We start from the raw sequence: 19,043 nt of genomic DNA, 5'->3' as shown, positions 1-19,043 counted from the left end.
GTACAGATAAATGTGGGCTCACGATTTGGCAAGCAACCGGTCACAGTTGCCCCGTTTATCTCATGGTACCGACATTCCTTGCTTTTTACAAATCAATACACAGGTGTATCTTTGTCCAATGTACCTGCAAATGATTATTTACATGCAGTTACAGTAACCCACTACCATTGAATTATATTTTCATCAAAGCAGTTGTTGAGTTGTCTACTAGTTAGTGGCATTATTTCGTAAAAGCAATGACCTACAAGACATTTAAAATAAAATAAAAAGAAATCACCAAAACAAGGTTTTATTAAGTAAGACAGCTGATGGTACTTGCCCTTTGTTAAAGGCACACAAGGTTATCAATGGACGAATCAGTCATAAACACTCAATACATCCCAAAAGGAGAGTGGAATATAAAGACATTAGCATCAAATGAAAAACAAAACAGGCACAACCTTGATTCGTTTTATGTTTGGAGTAACTTTATTGAAGGGAAAACTAAAAAGAAACAGAGCGACAAGTTGATTATCAACCATTAAGCTTTGCATCAATATTTTAGGGCTACAAGAAGACAGTGTTCGAGTGGGCATAAAACTAACAGCTCATCTACTGGCTTCTAAATAACAGAAGAAACAAAAGAAAGCCTTTGAGGGGAACCACAATTGTCCAACTGTTCAGCCTTACAATCCACCTACATTTGCAGAAACATATCAGATATAATAGCCTACCTTTATTAACATGCATAAAATACAACATTGAAGTTCTTATATTTTGTTTGTCTCAACATTGATATATACTGCCGTGCTTCTCTGTACACACTTTGAGTGGAATAAGATACGTCTTTCCTCAGGTAGTAGAATGCTATACTAAAGATCAGAAAAACAGACAGACATCAAAACCAGCTTCCCAAATATTTCGTTTTAGATTTTGTACTACTTTCAAAATAAGATGCAGCAGATTTATGTATTTGTATCAGTTTGAAACATTACAATTTACATGTATGGCAAAAGACAGGCTTCTCTATAAGTGCTCTGAGGAATCCAGCGTACGGTAAAGTCCGCACAGGATGCAGCCAGTCGCATCAGATTCTACTAAGTGTGTGCATACGAGTGAATGAATAACATCCCCAACTCTTACTGGTGCATGCTCAAGCTGAGTGTTCAGAACCATAATGATTCATATTATTTATTTTTTTAAACTCCGTACGAACTGGGAGTCGAAACGTCACAGAAACTGGCATGTGTCCTAGAGAGAAAACACTATCTTCTTATGAGCGCGCAAGAGGAAAAAAGGAGGGGGTAAAATGCTCTGATTAACAAAACAAAAGAAGGGGGGGAAGTGGAAGAAAAATCAGAATCCTGGATTTTTTTTTGTTTGAACCAGCAACAACATTATCCACCAGCGACGCCTCACATTGCATATTTGTGTGTCCAGTCTTTTGCCATTCTGGTGTATCTGCAAAGAGAGGAAAAGAAAAATGTAAGCAAGCCAGCGTATCACCGGTCAAAAACGATTGATAACTAAAAGTAATTGCACACTTTAATTTAGGATTTTTTGAAAGCACATGCACTTAAGCACATTGCCTTATAAAACAGGGGAAGCCAAGATACCATCCTAACATAATGCGTCACTATACGTGTGAAAATACTGGATGCTGAACAAACTTAAATAAAAAAGGTTTGTTTTCCAAAATCAAACTTTTTCATGCTTGAGTTAGTGGCTGGTTTGTTTACATGCTTCTTTGCTACAACACAGTTTCCAGTTTTACAAAAAGTTTAATAAGCCTATCGTCAAAAATGCGAAACACAGAGGCCTAAGAGAAAGGTACTTTTGAGTCATGCTGAACTTTAACAAATAAAACATTTTTTAAAAGCTTTTAGTATCTCAACTCCAAAATAACACTCGTTTAAAAAGAGTTTATACATTGCTTATGCTATCTGTGACAACAAGGTGTGTCGGTAGCGTTACAGATTCTTTTGTAGAGAAACGTAACTATTTTGAGGTTGTGTATCAATAAAACATTTAAAAAGATTCCTCACAATAACCACTATTGATCTGGCATATATGAGCAGTAACCAAAGAGACTCCATCTGTGGGTCAATACATTTGCAAAAAATATTTGGTCAACTATTTACAGCAGGAGGCTAGATAAGCACATAACTGGAGATTAGTATAATCACAGTTACCATCAAACAGGCCAACCCATAACACCAGGCAAGATGCAGCACTGCCTCGTGACCTTACCCTAAAGCATGGCATACTTCTCTGTCCACTCCTGAGCTAGTTTATTGTACCTGACGGAGTGAAACTAGGTTACACACTAGACTCAGGCCAAACTCATGACATTTCACTAGGAGTCTGAAATATCATTAAAAATAACGTTTATTAAGGTAGGGTAGGTAAGAATGGAGAAACCAGCTTGAGTGCGCTAGAATTCCTTCAGACTTCCTTACAGAGTCCCTCCTCCAACACACGAACATGACCAATGAGGGCACGAGATAAGTTTGTGCACAGATGGAAGGCTGACAGGCAGATAGGCCATCCAGTTATTTTAGCCAGGGCGGCTAATAAAATGATTGGTCGTGCTTTTTACAGCTCCACGGCTTCCACAGATGAATTTTTTTTACTGTATTCATTGCCATCGGGATGTTAAGAGCATTCCATGGAATGTAACAAAAAGTGTTTCTGAAGTGAATTACCTACCTTTAAGGTACACCTAGCTAAACCTAATGAATCTGTCATGAAGTTTATGGGGTTCAGTTTTTAGGTAATATTGTATATGTTTCTTAAGTCTATTTTTCCTGACAAATGGGCAACTACTTTACTAAATGTCGGGGTTTCCGGATGTATTTATATATTAAAAAAGGTAGGAAAAATGTCACACACTTAAGCTCCATATCTATAGCCGCGTTCACACCGCAGTACTTTTCCCACTTTAGTTCCGACATATTTCCGAAATGTCGCGTTCACACCAAAAAGAGACGGAACGAAAATGTGTTCATCAGAACCTATGTTACCTCCTTTTCCGTCCCTGCTAGAGAGCAGATACTTTCGTGGGAGAAAAAGGTTCCTATGTCTGATTGGCTGGGCGGAATGCAAACCACGCCCCATAAAACTCCCAATAAGTTTTGTGAAGCCGCCATATTTTATTATCCTCGCATTAGCATTATTAGCATTAGCCCAGCGCAGAAAAGCTGAGTAGAAGCCAGTCTCCAACTCCGGGGACTTCCGGTCGGGGACTCCGGGTGGCAGTATACGCCGTGAACTTGTTTGCGGCCTGCCGGTAAACCCAAAGCAGAAGAAGAAGTGACGCGATCTGTACTTAGTTCATGAGAACTAAAGAGTTCTCATGAACTAAGTTCTCATGAACCTTTGTGGGGAAAGTACTGCGGTGTGAATGCACCTTATTTCTACATCCTTTCTTTAGCTGACGTTGTGGCCCTCAGGCCTTTCCTAAACATGATTGTCATTTAAATTCATGACTGTTTAGGCTCGATCTCTGCTTTCTCATCATCTGAACTTGTGCAATGTTTCTCTTTCTGAAGGCTTTTTACTCTGTTGCTGCAGTGTAATCCTTGACTGCGATTTGTTCAATTGCTGTCTTGCTAATGTGTTAAGTGCTTTAAAGAGCGGTAAATATAGGGTCTGGTAAAAATGTTCTTCATTGTAAGTGGAGAAATAGATAAGGAATATTTTTGCACATATAACAAAATACACTGCACAGAAAGTTTGAATTCTCTTTTTCTGTTTTTATATTTGTGGATCAGACACCTGTGTGTGACTTTACAGCTGCCCGGTGATGCAGTTTGGGGATGATCAAATAATGACAGTTTTAAAATATCATGGAAAGTAGACTGAAAGAAACAAGTCTCTGCAGGACAAATTACACTTCAACAAAACCACAACATCAAACAACTCGTGATTAACTGCAGGACGGTTGTATAATACTGCATTCCTTTTATCTAGGGGAACATTATGAAAGAGGACATGGGAGTGCATATTGCAGAGGTCTGTTCATTTCAGGAGAGATTAGTTCAAATGAATTTAATATTCAAGTAACTTACTTCGGACTATCTGTTTTGTAGACTCGTGCGATCTCTGGCACTAGCGGGTCATCGGGGTTTGGGTCACATAGCAGTGAGCAAATGGAGAGAAGAACTACAGGAAAAATAAATACACACGTTTTACTAATGAAATACCAAAGTCACATCAAGTCACCCCGGATTGATCGTGTGACGAATGTAATGTCCAGGTGTCTAGAATTCAGGCATTGACACAGTCTAACAGCAGCATGAATAACTGTAAAACATTAACACAATGGAATTACTATATAATAAGAGATTATATTATGCATCTGCATTCATGTGTGTTTCACTTGAGGTTTAAAAACCTGACATGGCTGAAAATGTTGTTTTAATGGGAGAGAAAAAAAACGTGTATATATATATATAAATTAATCTTATTCAAATTTTGGTCTAGGGATTTCATAATATATAAAAGACAAACATTTGAAACTTAAAAAATTAGTTTTGAATGTAAAATATGTGAATGTATATATATGAAATGTTGCGTAACTGTCACCAGTATGACTTGTGGACCTCGTTTATTTGCTCATCAAAAGTGTTTGTAAGTTTTGTGAGTGAACATTTCAGACTGCTTCTCATGTTATCAGTGACATGACTGTTGTGAAGTACATGGAGTTTTCCGTACCTTTAGAAATAGTAAGCGCAGGAGACCATTGTGATCTGAGAATATCCAGACAGATACTGCCGTTACTGTTAATATTTGGGTGGTAAATTCTTGTTGTAAATGCAACCTGAAAGAGAAACATAAAAACAATGAGGACAAGTAACACATTGCTGCGTCACACTTCACGCCAAAGTTATGCAATGTAAATTCCCCGACACGAGGCACTGACGCTGAACAGTCATGCCTGTCAGATACTGGAAACAGGTATTTCTTCAACAGGTAATCTGTTTTCATGACAACTGGGCTTGTTTTGTTTCAGATGAAAGGTTTCCATGTTGTTTCTCTGGAACTTAACTATGAAATTCACCATGAAAAGTTATTTCTAAGCATACATAATAGACCCCAGTATCTGACATTGAAAAGGTGGAGAACAATCCTTTTGTCATGAGGGATACTGCATTTAAAAAGATGAAAAATATCTTTAAATCTCTGTAAAAGCACACAAAAAAAGGAAACTTTGATGATTCAGTTTACCTTGGGGGGTTTGAAGGGGTAGTCTGTTGGAAAATGAATTGTCAAGAAGAAAACTCCTCCCTGATATGGACTGTCACTCTGAAAGAAACACATTTACATAACTTTCAGTAAATGAATAATCTTCCTGTTCACAGCTTCTCATCATAAAGTCAAATGTCAACCTTTATCTCATGGGTATATTTAAAGCAGCCAGGAACACAACACTGTGACAAATTCCAACATCATGCTTCTTTGAAAAGTACAAGAGAACAACAATTATGTCATAAAGTATGTACTTACAGGTCCCATGATAGTGGCTTGCCAGTGAAACACTGTGGAGAAACAGAAAGTACAAATGTTAGGAACCAGGGAAAGGTCACAGGTATGTGATCTGACGGGAACTAGGTTGGTGTTTACAGCCTACATGCAACACCATTTCCCTTTATAGAACATGTTCCTATTCCAAGCCGTTTTGTAGCCATCTATTAGTTATAACTCCAAAAGCACTTCTCCTTTAAATAAAGTTCACAGGGGTCCTCTGTGTTTTAACCAGATGTTCATATCAACTAATGATCATTAAAGAAATGATGGGATTGTTTCCTTTGACATGTGTGAAGATGCTTGGTGTACATGAGTGATTGTGTGGAAAAACCACCAGATTATTGTGAAAAATCAAGCATTAAAATAAAAAAAGGTGTTTATTTAGCTGTGATCATTAACTTATTGGAAAATGTGCTTATTGTTTGATCAAAAGTGAAGATATGTTTTTTTTAATTTGTGGCATATGTGATCATAAACTGAACATCTTTGAGAGTGTTGGTCAATTAAATAAGATTGAGTTAAAGATGTAGCCTTGGTCTGCTGGAAATTCTAATTTCTGTTAAGTTTCTGGCATTTCCAAAGACATAATTTGACACGTACTGTCATCACCCACTGGGCCGGCTGAGCATTGTGCTGGAGGGTCACGAGCCAGGTCGTTCAGCTCCTGTAACGAGAAGAAGTTTAAAACAATAATCGATTAGACATCATGGTATTAACAGACAGATTGATGGAGACATCACCTGAAATCAATGTGCACTTAACACCCGTAGTATAAATGTCAAAATGGATAATTGAGAAAGTCGTTTTTATTGTGAGTTTAGATTCAAACCAATATCCTCCCAAGGGATAATGTAAAACAGTTTTATTTACTTGTTGTGTCCACTTAAAATGTGCGAGTTTGTGATTAAATAAACATCTTTTCCTGCTTTTTGTTGTTGAAATTATCTTTGCGATTTAGACAGAAGACATAAAGACAACACCTTGGACATGGTTTACCATCAGACATTTAATAACCCAAAGGAGAAATCAGTTTAAGAGTAGTTAAAAGGTTGGGTCACAGCATTAATGTCCATGTAGTCTTGTTTGTTTCACAGCACTGTCCTGGCAAGTGTTGTTATCTCTTGCCCCAACCCTCAAGGTTCATACAGTTCCTCTAAGAGAGGGGAGGGGGCCACCGTGTTATCCCAAATTAACAGCAAGACGACACCCAAGAACCTTTACCACAGCCTCTAATGTTAATTTTAGGTCCACAGCTCCCTTTCAGCCCCACCCCGGCCTTCTGACACGCAACATTTCACAAGTAAGTTGATGGATTTCTTTGAAAGAAGATCCTGGTAAACAGCAGAGTGAAGAAATAAAGCATGGATGCGAACATTTCAGGATCTGTACTTCAATCTCATGTTGCCAGTGTCCCCCATTTAAATGCCAGAACACACCCTGTGATCTTCACAGACACAAAACAAAAACTATCACATACCAAGGAAGTGTATCATGAACTGATCTAGTTTGTGCTATGAGTCATGGGTTCTGGTGGAGTATTACAACATGTAGGAACTATTACCTAGAAGTAATAACAACCAAGTATCCAGTAAAGGCCTGTAACCATAACCCAAGGACCATTTATATGATGTGTGTAAAGGTATGAAGTGTTGGGCAGTTAATGAGGCCTCGTTTTTCCCCCAATTCACTTCGTCAAACACACGGAACCTGTAACCGAAACTGCTAATGTTAGCGAGCCATCTTATCTTAAACGTGTATATCGATGAGACTTTAAGACGTGTCCACCAACAGTTAACACCTTCAACTCACTCAAATGTTAACACACAAAACGAGTGCAAACAGAAACTTAAAAACACTTGTTTCACCGCCATGTTCTCAGCGGTACAAGAGCAGCAATGTGGGAGGCTAGCCCGGCGTGCTAATGCCGCTAGCTAAGCGAAATGCTCTTACCTTATTAATCCGTTTCAAAGCCATCTTCTTTCAATGTTTTCTCCTTTAATTTGAAGTGTTTTCCTATCCAAGGCAACCGTGATGTGCCAGGACTATTCCGCGTTCTGTTAAATAACTGACTCTGGGTAAACTCGACGGCCTTTTCTTTCTCGACCTAGCGCCCGTTAGCTAGCGAGCTAAAACTACGTATGCGGAGTTCGTAACAAAGATAGCTGGCAGTGTTCTGCAGCTTATTTTAAACGACACTATCCTTCGATAAACCCTCACTTTACAGCGAAGTTACCAAGTATTATGTCGGATGGTGTATCCGCCGGTTGAGACTAAACGAGGTGAAGTAACCCCGGTCGACAACGCTGCTGTTAGCCAACTTGCGGCGATGTGCTTGTGTCGGGGCTTTATGAGCAGAAGGCGGTGCGGCTGAGTGACGGGCGCTGCGCTGGCAGTTCGCTCATACCGCGTTTACACTTCGCCTCGACCTGCGCGAACTCGCCCTTTTCGCGTCTTTACGTTCACTTTGTATGTAATCGCACCGCGCGAAAGAGTTCGCTTTGCCTTCGGTTTGAACGCACCATTACAACACTGCTGTGAAACAACATGTACACGGACCAGTCTGGACATGTCGGTGTTTAATTAACTGATCTTTTTATTAAGCACTCGCTTTTTAAATGGTGATGTTATCATTTAAAACAGCCGCTTAATAATTATTCAGTTATTAGTTATATTGATCATGTAAAATTGTGTTTTAAGGATGTTTTATGATTTTCAAGAGAATATATCAAAGTTGCTCTCTTTATTATGTATTTAACTTCATTCCAAATCGTGAACTATTGTATACTTGTATAATTTAATGGTGTTATGTGCTATGAAAATGTAAAAAATTGAATTATTGCATTACATTTTTTCAGGGAAAACCCTACAAACAAACATATTATTTGAAAAACAAAAGTAGTACATTACTATCCGTGTGTTCGCGAGGTGTAACAAATAAAGAACCTACAACAAAATACATGTTTTGATGATGATTCTAAATGTATGTGAACATTCAGTTTAAACTTCAGTCAGACTCAGTCAGAAAATAACCATAATGTGGGGGTATACAATCCAGTCCATTTCAAATAGTCAGATATGTATATATATTCATATATATATGAATTTATTAAATCAGTGACTTCAGTTCAAAAATGAAAAGCAGACGTTCAAAGCAGAAATGTAATACTTGGAGACAGAGAAGCAGAACAAAAAGGCTGATTTATGAATTAAAGAGACTAATGCTGAAACTTCCATTCATATTGCTTTCACAAAACTGCACTTCATGAGAACTACAGAAAAACAAAATGAATTAATTTAAATGTAATTTATTAGTAAACATATTTACCTGTAACCTTCGAGAATTTGGTAAATATTGATGCAAGATAATTGTTTCATAGTTGTAAATCAGTTCTATGAATTATAATTTAATTTCTTTACAGTTGTACAATAAGGGATTTTAACCCAACACAATTCAGTCTCTTTATGGCTACGTTCACACTGCAAGAGATCATTCCTGATTTATTTATTTTTCAAATGTTACCAATATCAGACCTGCATATTATTCAAAACCCAATATATGGATGAGGCCAAAATGATCCAATAATGCAAAAGATCAAAACAATTATATAATATCAATTATTATAACAAACAAAATATTAAAATTAAATAAAAGTTAACATTTTTAATTAGCATTTTATTGTTTGACAACAGTAAAACTAATGAAAGCTTTAGCGCAAGTTCAATAAGGAAGACAATGAGTCACTTACACGTCACTCTATTGCTCTCTCCCCCCTCATTAAATATGTGGGCGTCACCACTCAGCAGCCAATTGCTGCACACGTTAAATTCCTTTAATACCTGCTCTTTCTTCCTGTCAGTTGTCATTTCAGGTGACCACACGCAACCCTCCTCCACCCCTCTCGCCTCCCGTCTCCTCCAGGACAAAGCTAACCTTCCTTCTTCAGACCGGTCCCACCTACTCATCACCACCACCAGTGTCTCTAGACCCCGGGGATTTCATCGGAGCGGTTCTTTCCCTCCTGAAGGATTATCCTGCAAACCGGGGCCTAATCGCCAAACACCTTTCCATTCTCCTGTTGTATTATCATGGCAATCATTTCATTCATATGACGTGTAACAATAAATAAATATGTATTCCATACATCACGTCTCTCCGGTTTGAACTATCAGTATAATATTTATTAATGGTGGTTATTTATTATAACGTTTTAGCATTTAGCCTGCAGCCTGAAGGTAGCCCATATTAAACACAAACACATGTTATTTCCTTAACATTTATTATAATGTCCAGTAAAAGACCATTTTGATTGGTTAACACAGAGAGAAGGCAAATGTGTTCGAATCCTTCGTTATGGAAGATCACCCTCTGACATCCTCCCAAGGCACTGATGCAGTCAGTCACTGTCCTCTGAGCGTGTGCAGGAGGAAGAACCGTTATGGTTTTCAGGATCCTCAACGCAGTCTAAGAATTCTGAGTTTTTATTAGAAGATTTAACTGAGGTTTGGCTGTTTACACCGCATGCCTCAAGATTTTTGTTTGATTCAAGGCTGCATGATCTGGTTGTTCGTTCACAGTCATTGTGTTTATTAAGATCCCTGTTTTCAGGAGAGAAAGCACTGCTGCGGTCTTCACGTTCTGCTCCATATGAGGCAGATTGGCGCTCTAATGTTGATGGCGGCGGTGAGCCACTCTCCTCACCTTCGTTGTGCATGTTAGAAAGAGAGGTGTTATGTGATTCTGGATCTCCCCCTGAAGAGCAGGGGCTCACAAATCCAACAAAATCTCCACTGGAGCTGAAACGAAGACCATGAACAGCTTCCCCTTGAGTTTCCTCTTGTTTGTCTTTACCTTCTCTCGCACAATCTCCATCCTCAAAGCTTTTAATCTCCTCCTGCTGCTCTGCAGGATCTGGAGTTACAGCATCGCTCTGCATCTCTGGTAACGAGCCGTCGTCCTGGTTCAGATCTTCCTCTTGTTGTGCAGACGGATCCGGCCCCGTGTCTCTGGGAGTTGCCTCCTCCTCTGCAGCGTCTCCTGAAGCTGTGTGTCTCTCTCTGGGGCTGGGGCGCACCTTCTGGTGGCACATGGGGCACGTCTCCTGCACGTACAGCCACTTGCGCAGGCAGTTGCCGTGGAAGAAGTGTCCGCAGTATGTGATCACAGCAGAGCTCATTTCCTGTGAGGATGAGAGACATAACCCACTTAAACAATAACGAGAGACCAGTATTTAGCTAAAAGCGTTACTTGGGATTCACCGAAGTCACACCATCACACAAACTAAGCAACTCCAAAAAGTAACTGTTTTTGTCATTGGAGTTTAGTGACTTTGAAGATATCATAGTTAAAAGAAAAGGGCTGTATGACAGCACAATAAAGCGGTAACAGTGTAATATTGCGTACACTTAAACTGAAATGTTTTGTTTTAGGTGTTTAAAATGTGTTTGAGAGAGAGATTTTAAATTGTATTAATAAAAGCAGTTTGTAATGCTTGTTTCTGACTTTTATATTTTGGTTTTTACTTACTTACTTATCATTAGGTATCTTGTTAGTGTACATATTAGCCACACTTAAACATTAATACTGTACAGTACTATTGGACTTCTTTTGAAAACAATGAGCAAATTAAATTAATACCGTTTTTTTAAATGTTACCTCTCTTCATTAATCTCCTTTTATAATCCATCCATCTTCTCCCGCTTATCCGTGGTCGGGTCGCGGGGGTAGCAGTTCCAGCAGAGAGCCCCAAACTTTCTTTTCTTTTCCTTTTATAATGTGTTTTATTATTTACATTTTCTTTAAAAAAGCTACTTGAAAAGCTCTTGAACCAGCGAATGTCAAGGCTTCCCCACAAAAGTTCTCTGTTATTATAAAGGTTTCTTCAGCTGCTTCCTTGACACTCAGCCTGTCATCTTTATTGAGGACCAGTTAGAACATCTTAAACCGGTTTGATTAAAAAACAAACGGGCTGAAGGCCAAAGATTCGTGCCTGAGCAGCGAGAGGAGCGGTGCAGCTGAACTGGAAGAACGAGATGGAGCTGCTTTGAAAGTACACACTCATAAAGTACAATATGTACACAGTGTATGTTACAGTCAGCATTGTGAATGAACATTACTGATAATGAACAACATCACTCTATACTTGTGTAGAGATTTTGTATCTGAATAAATATATAAGATTGTCAGATTGAACACTGGGTTATTGTGCTTTTGATTATTTGTGTTCTTTTTCTATATTTCCAATTCTAAAAAAGTAAATCTTTATATTTTTAAAACTACATTTAGTCTTGTCTTTTTGTCAACAATGTAATTGGATGTCGATACTGACACATCTGTAATGAATTACGCCTGTGCGGCCTGGTCATTGTCTCGTCTTAGTCATGGAAAAAAAGGTTGATGACTAAACAAATGAAGTCACAGTTTTTACAACAGCGTAAACACTGATTGGCGATAAGATAAAAACAGAAACTACTGCACACGTGTACCGTCTTTTCCTTATGATGTTGTGTAGACACTTTGATTTTAAAGACACTCTTCATGGCCACATCAGGGTAAAAAAGTGTTTTTGTATTTAAGATTTTCTATAGTGGGACGGTAGGTGACTGACCTGGAAGCAGATGGAGCAGACGTCGTTGTGTTCCTGCAGCTGCTGAGCCGTGGCCAGGGGGAGGGAGTTGATCTTTTTCGCCGCTTCCTGTCTGAGCAGGAAGCTCTTCCAGCCGGACTGAGCTCGGAGCCAAACGTTGAAGTACGAGTGGATGATGATGACGGAGGCGCCCATCCAGCTCCACTCGCCAAACAGCGACTCCCAGGTGCCGTACGCCACCACGCACAGCGCCACCACGAACTCCAGCACGCGGCTGACGGCGTTCACCCAGTAGATCACCTCATCGAGGCTCTCGATCGGGTCACGGCGGAACAGCTCCACCATGAACAGGGAGTAGATCAGCATGGTGCCTGTGACCTGGAACAAACAGAATATTTTAATCAAGAACAGCATGAATAAAGGGCTTCATGTTGGAAATGTTGTGACTTGCAGTGTTTATTAGTAAGACTTTTTGATCTATTTTACAAGGTGTATAATATTTTATCTTTTAAACACGTGGGAGAAAAAAAATGTTTTGCCAGGACTAATTTTCCAAGTTACTTTTTTCAGATGTGTTTTGAAAATGTTTTAAAGTGTTAAATGTAGATGTTTATGTGATTATAGAATCTTGGAAGTCGTAAATTAGGAAAATGTATCTAGCAATTTATTTTCTTATTCTGAAGAAAAGATAAACAAATACAAAGTTTTAGCGGGATGATATTTTAAATATTTTGAAACACGCGAGGATAAAAACGTTTTAAAACTTCCACTCAACTCTTGTCCAAAAAAAAACATATTCCAACTTCCTTCCTTCTAAATAACACATCCTACCTGAAGGGAAGTCAGCATGCAGCTGGACACCAGTATAAGGAGCCAGAAGTCCATGTGGAAGAACTTGGAGATTTTATAAGCCATGTACACAGGGAAAATCAGCAGGAGCAGACACATGCTGATGCCACGCAAGTGCTTCCACACACTCCTGCACAGAAGAGAAAAAGAGAAAAATACTCAGAGAACTTTCTTGGCCTATAACCTCAAAAATCTTAATCTGCATCTCGCCATAATAAATGGTAATGACTGGAGTAGCAGTTACCTGTTGCGGGATGCACCGAGCGCCAGAATAACCGGATCTGTTATCTCGATCATTGACTGCAGGGTGGAAGTGGCCACGATGAAGAGGATGATGCTGAGGAGGAAGGTGCGCTGCAGGGCCTGCATGTCCAGCAGGCCGGTCTGCAGAGCGAGCAGCAGCAGAGTGACGCCCTCCGTCACACCTCTGAACACAGCAAGCGTAAACAGTGATCATCATCAAAGAGAGGGAAACACATAGGGGCTCGACTGATGACATAATTTCAACTGTAAACATACACCCATACAAACAGCGCTCTCTTCTTATGAGTAATGGAATAAATAGTTAGTTTTTTAAAGCTCCCTTTAAAAAAGCTTTCATTTTTGTTGGCATCAAAGCTTCATCCCTTTTTCCTATTACCATATTTTTTTACATTGTTTTACTTTTTTGTTTAATTACACAAGTGATCATGTAGAATAGACACCTTAAGAAGAACAATATTAACTAAAAGTGAAACAGAAAACAAAAAGCTATTGGTCAGCTACTGGTCAGAATAAAAAAACTATAACTTTTACAATTAATTAAGATGTTGTTGCCACCTGTTGTTGACACTGTTTGGGGAGTAAACAAAGAGCAAAGTCAAAAGTACATTTCTCGAAAGTCACCTGCCACTTTTGCTGCTACTTACCCAGTGGTAACGGGCACAATCAGAAAGACGCAACAAATACATCTCAAACTTTCTACACAAGAAGGAAACTAACACACAAATATAGAACGAACCAACAGACATACATTCATTTAAATGTGCACATTTTATTAAAATGCAATGCATGTGAAAGATGGTTGCTTTGTAGTGATGAATCTCCATAAAATCAGGTTTACTTTATTGTGAGTTTCAGCTAATTGTTTAGCCATCAGATATGAACTTGAAACTGTTAGATAAAATACTCTATTGTGTATATATATATATATAGTATATGATACATTTTCTATACATGGAAGTTAATTGGTTATATATTATCAGGGTATATGCAGGAATCCTGAAGTCAAATGTAAAACCTTTCAAGACCCTTTCCATACATTTTAAGACCTCATCGCCACTTGGAGTTTTACCCGGTTACCTTGGCGACACACTTGACCTCACATTGACTATATACAGTATTGATTGTCCTTCATCCTTATCTTCCAACCATTTGGACGCAAACTTGCATTTCCCCATAACGATGTTGTTTAACAACCGGCGTAAACGGGCCTTCGCGCGATCAAGCAGTGAGCGTGCGATGTCCTGTTCAGATGACGTCAGATCCAACGGGATGCCATAAATAAACTACACAGAATCACACTACACACCTACGCAATGATTACATTCAGGCAGACTGTAGAACACAACCTCTTTGGACCATTTATATACTTATTGAAAACAAGCTACAAAATGTAACACCTTGGAAAATGCCGTTTAAAACTTTTTAATAGCCTTCATTTTCGCTAAATTGATTTATCAACTTTTAATACTTTTTAAGACCCCGCGGACCCCCTGAATATAAACCTGCAGACAGCGCAGGACTTCATTATACTAGGATATACTATACACCTGCAGATCTCACCTGTGCATGACGTTCTCGTTCAGAATGGCTGCGTGACCTCCCAGGTAGAACTTGCATAGGTTGAGCAGCCCGAGAGCGAGATAGGAAACCACGAAGGTCAGACCCAGGAGGGAGTACGGTGTGGCACAACATTCAGACACACTGAGGGGTGCCATAAACAAACAAAAACACAGTTATTAAAAACATATGACCTGCCTAATGTCAGGTAAAAACACACACAAAGGAATAATAATCCACATAATCACATCACGAAAGGTGGAAGAAGTATCTTTTACTATCTATAACCCACATTATGCTTGATTAAATGTATTTAGTTAAAAGTGCACCTTGTGAGCAGGAAGAAGAGGATTCCCTGATTTCCCGCTGCCGAGGATTTGGGGGACATGGTGTCTGAGAACAGCTGGACGACAAAGAGGACAAACCAGAAAACACTGAAGAGCACCGGGACGGCAAACTGGTTCCACAGAGAGATGCCCACAGCCAGGAGTCGGTACAGCTCGATCACCTGAGGGGACGAGTTCATGTGGAGAGTCGTGTGAAACACACAGAGAAGAAAAGAGCATTACCAACAGTAGGTACAGGATTGGTTTAACCTTGTGTGACAGTGAAACAATTACAAATCATTTGTATTAAAACACAGGAATGTTGTCGTAATGGAACATTTTATTTTTGATGATTATTTAACACTCATTTTCAAAAATAAAAAGTATACAGTATCGAAACATGTTTAGATGAATGAACAAAGTCTAAAATAGTAAAATAATCTGAATAACTCGAATGAGAAACATTGAGAAAGTGCTTCAATATAAATACATCTCAGAATAAGAGTACCTCCAGCTGCAGCAGCTCTGAATAGGCAGCCTTTGCGAGGCGGTACGGCACAAAGAGATGTGCGAGGAGGAACACGGTGATCCCCGCTGCGGTGAGGCCCACGGACAGCGTGTTGACGGTGAGCAGCGTGGCGTGCCGCAGGAAGCAGAGTCGGGCCAGCAGGGGGAGCAGGTGGGCCGAGAACAGCCACACCTTCCTGCTCTTCATCAGGAAGGCACACAGCGTGCTGAGAATAATCTGACCTGCACAGGAAATCACAAGAGGACCATTTTATGCCCAGACTGTATGAAATGCAAGTGAACGACTTATCTGTCATCTGTTCATAAATACTTGCTTACTGCATATATTTTATATTCTATCATGTATTGCATTCTAGTTCAATGTAAAGTACTGCTTTATTTGATTGCTATCTTACTATATTTGCATTACAGTGTTCTTAATATAGTTGGCTATCTGTGTTCTTTTTTAAATGTTTGTTTTTAATTTGTATGTATGCACCGACACCTAGTCAAATTCCTCGTACGTGAGAACCTGCCTGGCAATAAACCCGTTTCTGATTCTGATTCTAAATGTTCAAACAAAATGAAAAGACATGCCAAACATTATGAATGAAGCTGAGAAGGCTTTTCTTTGACATGCTATTTATTTACAGTCCTTTTGAATTTGAAACTAAATGAGTGTACCGTACTTTTCGGACTATAAAGCGCACCTGCATATAAGCCGCAGCAGCTAAATTGTCCGTCTGTCTTGCTCTCGTTCTGTCTCTCGGTTCCACTTTTACTTTGGCGCGCTACCTGTCTCACTCTTTTCCGGCCTCCAGCTTTTCCTGCTGGAGCCCGCCGCTTAAAGGTGGCAGGCGCGGACCGGTCATAGAGCCCATAGAGTTAAAGGTGGTTAATTTTAAACTGTAAAATCCATAGATTTAGGAGGTTCCCTAGTGGCCGTTAGCTGTACAAAAAAAAAATGGGGGAAAAAGTCGCGGCTTATAGTCCGAAAAGTACGGTAAATGCTTCATGTGCGTTTAGTTTGTGGACTCACTCGTCATTGCAGAGACAAATCTGTTGAAGGCTAGAGAATCGAGGTACACCGCTCCTTCATAACCGTACTGCAGCTCGTCATGGACATAATCCCTGGGAAATGAACAGTAAAAAACAATACACAATTGTTTTAGGATATCTTAAAACCAAATGTTGCCAACATTTTAATTTGAATGTTTTATCTAGACTGGGTACATCAATGAATGACACATTTGAAAATGTTTTGCAATAAATGAGGTAGAGTCTCAAACAGCTATTATTAAAGTAAAGTGATTTCCGTCTCCACAGACATGCTGGATACACAGAGTATGTCAACGTGTGTCAGGAGAGAAAACAGATGTTAGTCAAACAAATCTGCATGATTACAAAAATAATATATGTAGTATTAGCAGAAGCTCACTTTGAAATCTGATGCCCCATGTACAGGAGGAGCGCAGCGAGGATGTGGAGGTAGAGCGTCACAATGTGCCTCAGAGGAAGAACCAACACCACCAAGTTAAGGAGATGCCCTGGAAGACAAATTAAATGCTCATGTCATGTTCTCCGTGTTTTAATGAAGCCAGGAATGAAAATACTAGTCTCTTCTAAAAATCTAAATGATAAACGGCACACAAAGTGGATTCACAAACAGTCAATGAAAAGTAAAACAACTTCATGGTGTCAACGCACACTCTCCTGTTTAAAGGTGGGGTAGGTAATTCACTTCAGAAACACTTTTTGTTATATTCCATGGAATGCTCTTAACATCCCGATAGCAATGAATACATTAAATGCTTTGACAGTAAATACATTAAAACATTTCATCTGTGGAAGCCGTGGCGCTGTAAAAAGCACGACAGCCTTCCATCTGTGCACAAACTTATCTCGTGCCCTCATCGGTCATGTGCGCGTTCATGTGTGTTGGAGGAGGGGCTCTGTGAGGAAGTCTGAAGGAAGGGGCAGATTTTTTCCGGCTGCGTACTTTCAAATTCTAGCGCACTCGAGCTGGTTTCTACATTCTTACCTACCCTACCTTTAATGTAACATACTCAATATCTCCTCATGTGCATACTAACCAATGTAGTACATGTTCCAGATGACATATTTGTATTTGAAAAGCATGTCATCATTTTTGGCCTTGAGGTGCTCCGTTAGCCCTTCAATGTCACATTTATACAGCAGGTCCAGCACCAGGATGCTCGGCACCCTCAGGGCCACGTTGGCCAGCTCTTCCAGTCGAGGCATCTTTATTTTGGGAGGGGAGGGGGGGGGGGGGTGTGATGAGTGGAAAGCTGTTTGTGTCACATGCTGTCAGCGCACCTCCTGCTCATCTTCTTGTCATCTGAAAAACACAACAGAAGCTTCATGTTTTTAAATTGACTTATATCAGCCAAAGCATTCCAATCAATACAAAAAACAATAGTTATTTCAGGAAACTATATAAGGTTAATATAAATCATAGTAAATCAAAATCAACCTAATATGTGGTGAGTTAAGAAATGTAGCTTTATGAATATGACATTTCCATAAGGTATTTTTGTTAAAACTAGTACATAAACTGTTATCAAATGAAAACAGTGATAAGTGATAGTTCAACATTTTCTAAATGCATACAATAAGTTCAACCATAAAACTGATGAATAATACTTTTATGTTCAGTTTTGCAGGAGGTATATTTGTAAAAACATCTGAAATCCTACATAAATATATTTAAATTGCTAGTTTGTGAAATAAACATGTGCATGTGATTGTGATGCAGAATCTAAAGGGTACAAGTTAAAACTTCATAAGGCACTGTTTGACTTCCCTGAGCAAACAGGCCGATACTAGCTATACTCACTCCTTAAGCGTCACATTTAAGCCTTTAATCAACGCTAGAGACGTGAAGTAGTAATCTTATGAATTCAAACATAATATTCACAACGCTTTTTAGTAGCTAGTGTGTATAAAATGACAGTATTTCACTTACTTTGCACGGTGGTACTCATCACAGCCGAACAGCCATATGCTAGCTAGCTGCTGTTGGTTAGCTTCCACAGCGACCAACAGCATGTTTTTCTTTCATAGCAGCATCACACGTAACATATTTTAATATTTTTCTATATGTTCTGCTTCTAAAATATAGCTAGAAATAGCCGGCATGTAAACATTTAATTGAAATATCTGAAATTCAACGATAAATGGATGAGTAGAGAGACTTCAAATGCAATGTTATGATTCCGTTCGCTTGCGTGGCCACTTCCCGTGTACACGTCATAGCGAAAGTAACCAATGAGGTACAGGTATCCTTGATCTCAAAATAAAAGTCGAGTTTTACTACTACTACTACTACTACTACTACTACTACTACTACTACTACTAACGATAGTGTGATAGTAACTACTTTCTTAATGATTTGATGTATGGCCTTGATGACTTATTATGACTTAGA

The 19,043-nt window shown here is 39.2% G+C and overlaps 2 protein-coding genes across 3 annotated transcripts; both read right to left on the bottom strand.

Annotated features, from left to right (window-relative positions):
* Positions 1-445: 445 nt before the first annotated feature.
* LOC117467604 (ubiquitin-conjugating enzyme E2 D2-like) lies at positions 446-7,869 on the bottom strand. 2 transcript variants are annotated; one of them, XM_034111329.2, is made up of 8 exons: positions 7,459-7,869; positions 6,109-6,172; positions 5,488-5,519; positions 5,209-5,286; positions 4,696-4,801; positions 4,050-4,143; positions 2,230-2,279; positions 446-1,440 (listed from the first exon to the last, which is right to left on the bottom strand). In XM_034111329.2, exons 1-7 carry the CDS (start codon positions 7,480-7,482, stop codon positions 2,231-2,233), a joined length of 447 nt encoding a protein of 148 aa, XP_033967220.1. In that variant the 5' UTR covers positions 7,483-7,869; the 3' UTR covers positions 446-1,440; position 2,230. The 2 variants fall into 2 exon arrangements, with proteins under 2 accessions (XP_033967220.1, XP_033967222.1); XM_034111331.2 differs by lacking the exon at positions 2,230-2,279 and having other exon boundaries at positions 7,459-7,867.
* Positions 7,870-8,598: 729 nt separating this feature from the next.
* Positions 8,599-18,851, bottom strand: LOC117468043 (RING finger protein 145). The gene is made up of 11 exons (XM_034111999.2): positions 18,582-18,851; positions 17,689-17,954; positions 17,034-17,142; positions 16,635-16,726; positions 15,597-15,838; positions 15,092-15,270; positions 14,766-14,906; positions 13,186-13,368; positions 12,924-13,071; positions 12,114-12,470; positions 8,599-10,685 (listed from the first exon to the last, which is right to left on the bottom strand). Exons 2-11 carry the CDS (start codon positions 17,855-17,857, stop codon positions 9,903-9,905), a joined length of 2,403 nt encoding a protein of 800 aa, XP_033967890.1. The 5' UTR covers positions 17,858-17,954; positions 18,582-18,851; the 3' UTR covers positions 8,599-9,902.
* Between the last annotated feature and the right edge of the window lie 192 nt (positions 18,852-19,043).

Source organism: Pseudochaenichthys georgianus, chromosome 22, assembly GCF_902827115.2.
Source record: "Pseudochaenichthys georgianus chromosome 22, fPseGeo1.2, whole genome shotgun sequence".
NCBI lineage: Eukaryota > Metazoa > Chordata > Actinopteri > Perciformes > Channichthyidae > Pseudochaenichthys > Pseudochaenichthys georgianus.
The sequence above is the reverse complement of the archived record's forward strand: the minus strand, read 5'-3'. Positions and strand labels throughout refer to the sequence as shown.